Source organism: Bombyx mori, chromosome 22 (genome assembly GCF_030269925.1).
Source record: "Bombyx mori chromosome 22, ASM3026992v2".
NCBI lineage: Eukaryota > Metazoa > Arthropoda > Insecta > Lepidoptera > Bombycidae > Bombyx > Bombyx mori.
In genome coordinates this window covers 16,427,845-16,439,943 of record NC_085128.1, presented here as the reverse complement: position 1 = coordinate 16,439,943, position 12,099 = coordinate 16,427,845, and the positions used below count along the sequence as shown (strand labels likewise).

The 12,099-nt window shown below is 38.7% G+C and overlaps 1 protein-coding gene across 1 annotated transcript; it reads right to left on the bottom strand.

The window, feature by feature from the left end:
- Positions 1-3,323: 3,323 nt before the first annotated feature.
- On the bottom strand, positions 3,324-8,461 carry LOC101743164 (dual specificity protein phosphatase 14). The gene is made up of 4 exons (XM_004924244.5): positions 8,076-8,461; positions 5,596-5,824; positions 4,990-5,126; positions 3,324-4,736 (listed from the first exon to the last, which is right to left on the bottom strand). Exons 1-4 carry the CDS (start codon positions 8,177-8,179, stop codon positions 4,547-4,549), a joined length of 660 nt encoding a protein of 219 aa, XP_004924301.1. The 5' UTR covers positions 8,180-8,461; the 3' UTR covers positions 3,324-4,546.
- Between the last annotated feature and the right edge of the window lie 3,638 nt (positions 8,462-12,099).

Below are 12,099 nucleotides of genomic sequence, written 5' to 3'. Positions count from 1 at the left end.
AAATATTACAAAAAAAAAACACTGCGGCTAATCTAGACTTTCTCGACAATACAATTAGACGGTTGTGAAAAAAAATTGCGTGTTAACATTTACATATTCTTTTCATGGACTAATGACATTGGCAATGTGCCTATTTCATGGACGAAAAGGATGCGGATCCTCTGGCATTTATTTCTCTGGTGAGTAATAATATTTCTTGTGTGAAAATCAAGCAGCTTTCGGATTAAAGTTTAATTTTTACTCTATTCAATATTATAATTTTTTTACGATTTATTTTCGCATTCATTGTTATTGTTACATTTTGTACTATGACCGGTCAGTAGTCCCTCGTAACCACGAAAACTGAGAAGTATTCGAAACATGTTTTTTTTTATTCAATTTTTTTTATTTCGCTCATGTAATTATATTTCTTAAAGTCAGATAACGTTTTATTCGTTTTGTGATTAGAGGGCGTCACTAGTCCAAACGTCACTGTCAAACTGACATTACGTTTTCCCGCCCACCGCGCCAGTGATTGACAAGCGCGAATACACGCACAAAGGAATACGGAAAACCATAAATGATCTGGCAGCGCTGTGATGCTGAAGAACGCTAGACTATTCCGAGAGCTCAATGCCACGGGGCCAACAGCATCTCAATGATGATGTTACTACATCGTTCTAATTACACGCACGTGTATTTGCGATGCACGCTTTAAAACTCCGTACGATATAGTCATAATAGGATTATAGGATAATACTGGAGTATGAATGTGATGCGGTCTTTTGAATTTATGAAAATTAGGATTTCCTGTTGTCTCAAATTTTGCAGTTCAAATAATAAATAGGCCTTTATAAGTAAAAATAAGAGTAATTATGGAATAAGAGTTCCGTCGCGATAACTTTTTTTTTCCTTTTACCTATGCTGATAGCCTTGAGAGGCTATATCAGCTTCGCCCTACCGTGTAGGTGAGCTCACGGGGCTCAAACCGGAGTGTTGCTAACACTGACCCTAGCAAGAGCAGTGCTTCGCAGAATCTACCACCGGATCGGTAACGCGACCCAGAGAAAATCCGGCGAGAAACTCAGTGGGCTGTGTCTATGGGTTAATTCGCTCGTCGAACCCGTCGTCGCAAGCGACGGGTTCGACGAGGACGGGATTGTTGCTTGTGGTACCTAAAAGCACCGTTAATGGATCGGGAGGATCCGTAATGACGTGTTTTGGGCGACGTCGATTGTTTACCATTCAGTCTACAGGATCGGGTATAGGGCGGTAACAATGCCACACAAACTGCTCACACTATTAATGACGCTACAAACGAGCGCACGACACGATATTGGCTTAAATCCTTCCGATATGGAAAATTTGATTTAAAAATGAGCCCAATGGTCGCTCTAATTAAAGGCGACAGTGGAAGCTGACGACATTCGATCTACAGCTGAGCTAGTAAGCGACTTTCAACGTTATAATCAAGACAATATGGACCAACGTATGGATTAAATTGGCAAAAAAAATATTGTATAAGTGGGTGCAGCACGTACTGACAGATAGCCAGCGCGACGAATGCGTTTAGGCCGTGTATTGCTTAACAGACACAAAAACGAAGGCATTTTGTTTGTTGTATTGTCAGTTTCGATAAAAAATGGATTCTTTTTTATAATCGTAAGCAGCCATCATCTGGTTAGACCTTGGTTCAGTATTTAGACAACGCCCAAACGAAAACTTACCACTAAAAATTCATGACCACTGTTTAGTTTTTCAAATGATATACATTCTTCACTGCTTCTAACCATTTTTTTTTATTGCTTACATGAGTGGACGTGCTCACAGCCCGCCTGATGTTAAGTGGTTACTGGAGCCCATAGACATGTACAACGTAAATGCGCCACCCACCTTGAGATATAAGTTCTAAGGTCTCAGTATAGTTACAACGGCTGCCCCACCCTTCAAACCGAAACGCATTTACTGTTTCACAGCAGAAATAGGCGGGGTAGTGGTACCTACCCGTAGGGACTCACAAGAGGTCCTACCACCAGTAATAAAATAGCATTAGCATTCCTGCGAATGTGAACGGTGAGGAACTGGACGCAATGATGGTGAAGCTTCCGAATCTCCGACCAGCCTTGGTTAATCGCTCGCTCCCGCTCTTCCCGGTGCTCCTACATGACAACGCTCAACAAAGACACAAGAGAAGTACACTAAGCTATCATCGTGCTCACTAGACCTTGTGTCGACAGACATTTAGTTTGAAAAACATCTTGGAATGAAAAAATTTGATACCCGAGATGCAGTACAAAATGCCTCTAAAGAGTTTGACTCCCGTACAGCTGACTGCTTCAACAAGGGCATTGAATATTCCCACGACCCTGGCAGAAACGCATCGATAAAATCGGTGCATATTTTAATTGATAGAAATAAAATTAAAATAAATAATAGTTTAAAAAAACTAACAAAATACGCCTTTATAGAAAATCCAAATAAAAACAGAAAATAAATTTTAATATCATCATCGTCATCATCAACAGCCCACAGTCGTCCACTGCTGGACATAGGCCTCTCCCAAAATACACCACTGAGCCCGGTCTACGGCTCTCCTCATCCACTTCTTGGCGGCCACCGTTCGGAGGTCATCGCACCACCTAGCCAGGGGGCGTCCCAAATTACGTCTTCCGCTGCGCAGTCGAGAACCCGTTTGCTCCAGCGATCGTCAGTCCTACGGCATATATGGCCAACCCACTGCCACTTCATCTTGCTAACTCTGAGAGTCAGGAAATTATAATAAATTTGAATTAAAAATAGAGTAAGAAAAAATTTATTTTATTTAAAAAAAAAGCGTCTAGCCTTAGCCTTAATTTTGGCTTGATATTGGAAACTAAAGTATTAAAGACGGTCATTTACGATGTGCAATGATGTCATGAACGAGCTCACTGGCCGCCTGGTGGTGTTTGCCAAAACCCACGTCACGAAGTAAACGCCGCCGTCCGCCTTGATACATCAGTGTGCTTAGTGCGAGTTTTTTAACGTTCTCGATAGCGTAAAAGTTAACTCAAATTTCGAACGAGCTCATGGCCCTCCTAGTATTAAATGGTTTCCGGGCCCTTAAACATCAACAACTTAAATGCCACCACCCACTTTGAGCTCTAATTCTCAGTTCTGTAGTACAACGGCTGTCGCGCCTTTCCGGTAACGCATTACTGCGTCGGTAGAAAATAGACAGCGTCGTGGTGCGTGTCGTGAGGGCTCACAAGACGCCCTACCCCCAATTCAAAGTCAAGATGTTGTTTCGCGGACAAAACTGATCTTTGACGACTTAGTGACTTACTTAGACGAAAACGAAACAAAAATTTCAATTAAAAAAACACCGATTCATTTATTTTTGGTCCCATTACAAAATTTTCATCGAAAACTTACAATCGATACATTAGATTATATTTAAAACTATTTTTCTAAATTAAATCGATATCACATTACAAACTAAATAATATAAAGTTAACAAAAGATTAGATAATTATCGTAATATAATGACTTTTACGACAGCATCTGCGACCACGAAGTAAAACATGTGAAACGTCCAAAATAATGTGTAACCAATACAGAATTTGGATTAAAACGTAAAACTAATTTTAATTAATTTTACTTATTTAAATTAATAATCGCGGAAACCGAAGAAAGTACTAGAGATTAAGATATAACTTTCTAATTTGGAGCAAATTTTCAAAAAACAGTTTTTACAGCTGGAGATCAACCATGCAACATAGAATCATTAATTACTGTAATTTGTCTCTACTTCGCACAAGCGTACAACCTCTTATTAATACATTGTCGATACGCTTTTTCTCCCGAGAATTAATGCTTCTTATAACAGAACTGTTTCTTTAATAAAAAAGTTTTAAAAATTTTCGAAATATGAATCCAAGATAAAAACTTTAACACGAAGTAGCATAACGCGGTACATATTTATAATATCAATATTATAACATTTTAATGTGTTAACATATATTAGATTTTCATAATTTAAAACGATAATAATAACTATTTCATTTCTACCGTACGAGTATAGCTAAGTTCAGACAAGTACAGATTCTGAGCGTACCTAAAATATTTAGGCTTTATAAGTGCATAATATTGCATCATATTTAAAGCAACAATAACATTTTCATTTTCACAACAGCCGTGTTTTCTTCAATTCAAAGTATGTGTCCGATAGTAATTAAAAAGCACATTCAATCCATTCACTCATCAATCTTCCTTCACTCGTTCATTTTAAAACCATTCCACCATTCAAAGCTCATTCATTCGCTCAGTCTTATATTACTTCCCGCGCAAATCACAGCTCTCATTTTCGCAATTCGAATATGTATTTAAATAACGCGTTCCATAGATAGTTTTTTTTTTTTGAGTTTATGACCTATCTAGACCTTTAGGCCATATTCCATAGATAGTTATATTATAAGGTAATACCGGAACTAAAAATGTCAAAAAAAATTCATGAAGCCTCTTTCGGATGACATAATTGAATTCCGGTGTATCCTTACAATATACGCGTTGATGATATCCTTTTAATATTTCAGCATTTTTCGATAGGTCCGTATCGTTGCCTGAACCATGTCATTCCGCTGTAATCAGGCTCGTATACATCAGGGATCTCTTTGTCGATGGCCTCGCAATACACCATCTTGACTGTTGCTTCGCTGAACAGTCTTTCTTCGAATTTGATGAGCTGCTTGAAGAAACCCGTGTTCGGTCGAATTTGTGGTCTAGGAGATAAGAAATGAGTTAATTGGATTGTGTCAACAACGATATCGGTTTGAACTAATTGTACCCCGAGCATTTTTAAAAGTAAAAAGAAAATACGTAATTCTGGTCATGATTATGCATAAAATATAACTCTCATAGTCTTCTCGGTTTTTTTTTATCTACAAGGATTTTGAAAACCACTCGAAGTTGATACAGTATTGAAGTGTAATTGTTAATGCAAAAATATTATATTGCGTTTAAGATTAAACTTACCGTCTTATCTTCAAGTAGTGGTAGGCATCACGTAGGGTCATCTTCTGCCATTTGACCAAGTAAGCCAGACAGAGTGTCACTGATCTGGACACTCCGGCGACGCAATGAACCAACACCACCCCTCCGTTTGTGACCACCTTGGACAAAATTTTGAAAGGTCAACAATAGGATCTTACATGTTAAAATGTTCGATTATTAATCTGATAAGACGGAGATGCTGTTAGGCTTCCTCGAATCGGAACTATTCCTTATAAGCCATCCGTAGTGCTATTTCCACTTGGTTTTCTAGATTAACTAGTCCAAAAAATCCTATTCTAGTTTTATAGCCAAGAGCGAAACCCAAAATACTTTGCTTTTTGAGCTACTTTTAATTGCAGAGTTGAGAAGGATATTAAGGGCAATAAAAAAAAATGCACAATACGAAGTAATTTGAAAAATGCATAGAATTTCCTCTTCGAGCTAAGTTTTCCCAATTAATCATAGAAAACGTCGACCATCTCCCATTGAATGAGTAGTGTCGTCCATCTAAATTTACTAGTAGTTCAGTAATAATGGTTTATCTTAACTTATTTTTAAGAACTAAATAGTTGCAAAATTTTTTCTCACCTCATTAATAAGGTCAGCAACCCTATCCATATAGGGGAGCATATCTGAGTTCGGAGTGTCCAACAGGGGTACGAAATGCCTCGGTACGTAATCTTCGGGCGGTGGAGGCAGTTCTGGCGCCGCGCTGACGATCAATCCAGGATGCAAAACCCTGACGGCTCCAGGTAGAGCGTGAGCTCCACACACGTAGACTAGATTCGTGACCCTCGACACGCCCAATGGACAGCCCCTGTTGACAAAATAAAGGCTTAAATACATAAATTTAAAATACCGACTCCAGAAATGCCATTCCTTTAATTGCCATGAACGTATCAATGTTTCCTTAAAAAATAAAAATTTGTTCTGATTAAACGCTATACGACTTACAGCCCTATAGCCCACTGAGTTTCTCGCCGGATCTTCTCAGTGGGTCGCGTTTCCGATCCGGTGGTAGATTATGCGAAGCACTGCTCTTGCTAGGGTCAGTGTTAGCATCACTCCGGTTTGAGCCCCGTGAGCTCACCTACTAGTTAAGGTTACGCTGAAATAGCCTCTCAAGGCTATAAGCTTAGGTATGGAAAAAAAACAGCCCTTAGTAGCTAAATCGTTAAAGCATAATAAGCTGTTAAGATCCTAAGAATAAAGAGAAACAATATCCGTTTTAATAATGAATAGATCAAAACAAAACATCAAAGGTTCAGTTAAAAAATTTCACACTTCACGCCAACAATGGGGAAGTTTATGAAATCGATAAAGACGTATCATCGTAAACAGAAGGCGAGAACGCTGCAGAATCGAAGTATTCTGTCGTACAACAAACGGAACGCGGCACGTAAACACGAAATTCCTTCAAGTTGTGTCATCCTGGCTTCGTGCCAGGGCGGGCTGATCTAGCCGGGACACTCAGCCTACGTATGCCCATTGTGCTCGCATAATTTATTAGGCAACTAGTCAATGATTCGCCAAAAATGCACCTAATTAAAACGATGAAGGTCACATTTATTTTATTGGGTGAATACAATACGACATTCTGTACCGTTTGCAAGTATTTTAAATTTTTTTTATTGCTTAGACGGGTAGACGAGGTCACAGCCCACCTGGTGTTAAGTGGTTACTGGAGCCCATAGACATCTGCAGTGCAAATGCGCCACCAACCTTGAGATATAAGTTTTAAAGTCTCAGTATAATTACAACGGCTGCCCCGCCTTTCAAACCGAAACGCACTACTGCCTCACGGCAGGAATAGGCAGGGTGGTGGTACCTACCCGTGCGGACTCACAAGAGGTCCTACCACCAGTAATAAAATGGCATCAGTATTCCTGCGAATGTGAACTGTGAGGAACTGGACGCAATGATGGAGAAGCTTCCGAATCTCCGGGAATCTCCGAAAAGTAAATTTTATTATTGTATTTTAAAAAAGCGATTATTTTCATTTATGTCAACATTTGCTTGTTTTATTAAAGCGCGTAGATAATTTATGTAAAAACAATTTCAAGAAAAATCGTTTTCAAGGTATCGGTCGTGGATGTAAGCAGTTTTGGCGAATTTTTTTGTCAAGCTAACGATCTGACTAGAGAATAGTTAATACGCCAATGAATGTCACCCCAGAGAGCAGCAGCCGTGCGTACAATCCACATGGATTCAAGTGCTCACAGGAGGACGTTATGGCGAAACCTGAATTAGGTATACATATATGCAACGAATGCTTCAACTAAGGACGCGTAGTTGGCTTGCGGCAAAAATAGGCGGTACCGTCGTATTCATACGAGATTTGATGAAATGAAATCGTATTTCCAAAATAAGCAAATATTAGCTGTCACTTACTAAAATCTTAACACCAAAAAAGTTAACACAAAACAATGTAATCATTACATTTGTTGACCACATTTCGAGTGCCACTTCAAATAAATATGTGATCTACAAGGTAATAGCAAACTTCATAAGGAAAATACAAAAGTTTCAAACTAAAGCTAAAGTAAGCTAAATATAAAACTAAAGTAAATATACGTTGAGAGGCTTTATATAAAATTATTGATTGTTTAATAGATTAATTGTTAAACGAAAATTATAATATAAAACCCGAAGTAATTAAGGTGAACCCTGTAACAAGAGTTTCTAAAGAAGTTAGTGACTAATCAGGCCTATATCAACCTATCCTGTCTAACTGACAGGATCTACTGATCGTAAAGTAAGAAAGACAAAATGTTGTGTTTGCTTTTACAACCATTTTCTTATTAATCTTCATTTAAAAATGAATATTTTGATTACATATTTTAAGTAGCTTTACAGATTAGTCAATAGACACTTTTCTTCCTATTTGAGTACAAACACACACAGCGGAAACGACAGATTAGTCAATAGACAGACACTTTTCTCCATATTTGAGTACAAACACACACAGCACAAACGTCAATGATTAAAATTAAATATTTTTTAACTTTTAAAGGAATAACATAAAAAAATAGCTTAATTTTTTTTACAGGAAATTATTTTTTATTCACCTGTTCAATTCTTCTCTAATTAACTTTTGCGTGTCGACCACAACGGTGGGCTCATTCTCTCGACCGACACTAGCAACTTTGTCTCCAACAGTTAAAACTTTCATCGCTACAGTTATTCACTTCTACGTTTAATCAGAAACAACTCCACTGCTTCGGGAAAACCACAAAATAATTCGTTTGGAATTTAATGTTTTTTTTTTCTTTCTCGTGTGTAATTTCGTTGCGGTAATAAGTCGGGTGTGTCGGATGCGTACGCGCGAACCGTCGGCTGAATTCGCACTGACACTGGGAGAGAAACGTTCAGTTAGAGAGCATCGAGTGTAAGAATGCTGTGAGTCCTCACTCCTGGCTACCTGTGCCTACATCGCGACGGCGGTCGGCTGCAATATCCGGCATTCCACGGGCTATTCTCGTACAGAGACACGTACTTTGTTTACGATCCGAGCTTCTGTATCCGGACATAATAAAGCATAAACGAACTATTCTTATTCTTATTCGATCCAGATTATCCAATAACCAGAATGCATCACCGAAGCGTTTTATCATGTTTTCACGAATTGCATAATCTCGTAGATAGTTCTACAGCTTAATTTCTTTCTTGTTTTAATTAATTAAAATCACTAAATACATTTTGTTGTTTTTTCGTTTGTTTGTTTGTCGTTTTCGAACGATTACTGGTGGTAGGACCTCTTGTGAGTACGCGCGGGTAGGTACCACCACCCTGCCTATTTCTGCCATGAAGCAGTAATGCGTTTCGGTTTGAAGGGTTTGGGGCAGCCGTTGAAACTATACTGAGACCTTAGAACTTATATCTCAAGGTGGGTGGCGCATTTACGTTGTAGATGTCTATGAGCTCCAGTAACTACTTAACATCAGGAGGGTTGTGAGCTCGTCCACCCATATAAGCAAAAAAAATATACCAAATCAACCTCAATTTCATTATCCAGCTTATTAAGCAGCATTCCATGTTACTACACATTTCTACTTAATATTATTTATAGAATATTAAAGCGGAAGCCAAGTATGAATACAAACTATAGTCTTGATTCTCCAATTTCAAAATACTTGAAATAATATCGTATGATTTCAAAAGTCTCACCTGTAAACTGAATTAAACCATAAATTTCTGTTAAATAACCATTGTGAGTTCGGTGCCAACACTTCCTGTTGCCTTGATATTTAAGATTTTATCACTCTGTCTCTGTGGTTAATTCAGTCTTTCTGAATTCGTCGAGGGGCTAATATCAAAACCGTTTTTTGATATACAATTCAAATTTCTAGTTGTATGGGACTTTGATAATATTGTCGAATACTTTTAATTGTTGAAGTTAATCTGTAACTTTAATGTTTTGTTTTATAAAAAAAATATCACATTTCCTTGTTATCTTTATTACTATTTTTCTTAATTTGTTTATTCATTTATATTATGTTTTTTATATTCTTATTTTTTTCATTTATGTTATTTTTCCGTTGACGTTAGGGATATTTCGATACATTTGACATTCTTCTTACCGGTGAAAAGCTTAACATGGGAAATGTTCGGTACGCATTATTTTAGAAGTTAAGTCTTTTGGGGGCTCTTAGCACGGACTCTATCCACATAGGTCCAAATAGGAAGATGCTGCCTTTTTCGGTAGGCAGTGACTTGGCTCTGCCCCTGGCATTGCTGAAGTCCATGGGCGACGGTAACCACTCACCATCAGGTGGGCCGTATGCTCGTCTGCCTACAAGGGCAATAAAAAAAAACATTATTATACGAATCTAAACTAGGTTGTAGCCAACCAAGCCAAATAAATAATAATATCTTAGGTTACCTAAAAATAGCAATTCTTACCAATAAAATAATCTTATTAGAAAGTATCATTGAAGCGATGTATTTATCCCATCAAAGAAAAGTTCAGTTCATTATTTAGATTAAAAAAGCACTTATTTTGAATGTGATAAATGAGTCAGGTCCATCCTTCCCAATGTGTTTTTTTTTCAAGTAGCTTTCGGAACCAATTGAACCCGATAAATGCAGTTTTAATACTTATAAAAAAAAACCATTCAGTCTATTCGAAGTTAATATTTATGATAAAGATGAATATATTTTTTTTCTTCTTTTTTTTTGCTTAGATGGGTGGAGGAGCTCACAGTCCACCTGGTGTTAAGTGGTTACTGGAGCCTATAGACATCTGCAACGTAAATGCGCCACCCACTTTGAGATATAAGTTCTAAGATCTCAGTATGGTTACAACGGCTGCCCTACCCTACAAACCGAAACGCATTACTGCTTCACGGCAGAAATAGGCAAGGCGGTAGTACCTACCCGCGCGGGCTCACAAGACGTCCTACCACCAGTAAAGACTTTGACTATTTCGTGACGCTTCACCTCATTTAATCTTGTTAATTCCTTCGATTCACCATTCCATGAATTTATGGATAATTTATTGATCAACTATTGTGCAGTGAAATTATAGGTACGATGATAATAACTGAAACTAGTCCGTGATATGTACTTAGAAAAATGGAAGAGCATTAATATAACACTAGTGACATAATCACACGGTTTCCATAATAACCCCACTACAATATCAAAATTAGAACAGGTTTGAATTCCTAAGCAAAAATCTCTTTTTAATTATTTATTTAAAGTGAATGTTTGAAGTCTACACTAGATTGTAAAAAATGATTTAAGATGATTTTAATAGCAACTGCATCGTCGGAAGAAATTCGTCTTGTGTAACTAAAAGTTTGGTTTTCCTCCCGCTGTACGGGGAAGAAAGTGTAACTGTTCCTTCCTGGGTACTGATAAGTGCGCATGCGCGTTAGTGTCTACGTCTGCTCTCACGCACCTAAAATTCTCCGCCATTGTTGTGCTCGGGTAATTTGCAATATTGTGTTTAGTGTAAAAGTGAAATAAACAAAAGGCAATAAAATTTAATAGTGAAGTATTAAACAAAGATGAGTTCATCAGACAGTTCTTATTCAATTAGTAGTACTTAGTTAATTTAAAAATTAAAAAACAGTTAAATAGTTTTTTTTATGAGAATGGGGGGATCCGCCCCCCTACCCCCCACCAGGGCTTCGCTCCTGGACCCCGGCTCGGTACTCCACGAACTTTCGGCCTGGTAGGAGAAAAAATAGTATGTTTTAGAATTTTAGAATGGCTCATTAGAATAGTACATTGTGCACTTTATGCACAATGTACTATTCTAATGAGCCATTAGTCTATCCGACAGGGAGATGTTATATTTCCGAAACTGTTCACCGCTGCACTTGAAGATGTCTTCAAGACGCTGGACTGGAAAACATGTGGAATCAACGTCAACGGAGAGTACATGTCACACCTTCGATTTTCCGATGACATAGTCTTAATGTCGGAATCGCTGGAGGACCTCAGTCGTATGCTCAACGATCTCAATGCTGCTTCCCGATGCGTGGGACTGCGGATGAACCTTGACAAGACGAAAGTCATATTCAATGATAAAATCGTCCCGGGCCAAGTTACCATCTCGAATGCAATCATTGAAGAGGTAAAAGACTTTGTCTACCTCGGTCAGTCTATCCAGATTGGCCGGGGTAACTTCAATACAGAGATTGAGAGACGCATACGACTGGGTTGGTCGGCATTTGGGGAATTCCGTGCAATCCTCACCTCGCAAATTCCTCAATGCCTGAAGACAAAAGTCTTTAACCAGTGCATTCTCCCCGCTATGACCTACGGCGCGGAAACCTGGACACTGACGGCAGGGCTGGCCCATAAGTTAAGAGTCGCACAGCGGGCGATGGAGAGAGCTATGCTAGGTATTTCTCTAAGGGACAAAGTCCGGAACGAAGAAATTCGACGGAGAACCAAAGTCGACGACATAGCTCTCAAAGCTAGCAGGCTGAAGTGGCAATGGGCCGGTCACATCTGTCGAGCCAGCGACACCAGGTGGGGGAGGAAAGTCCTCGAATGGAGGCCACGGATGGGTACAAGGAGCGTGGGGCGTCCTCCAACCAGGTGGACTGACGACTTAGTGCGCACGGCGGGAAGTCGTTG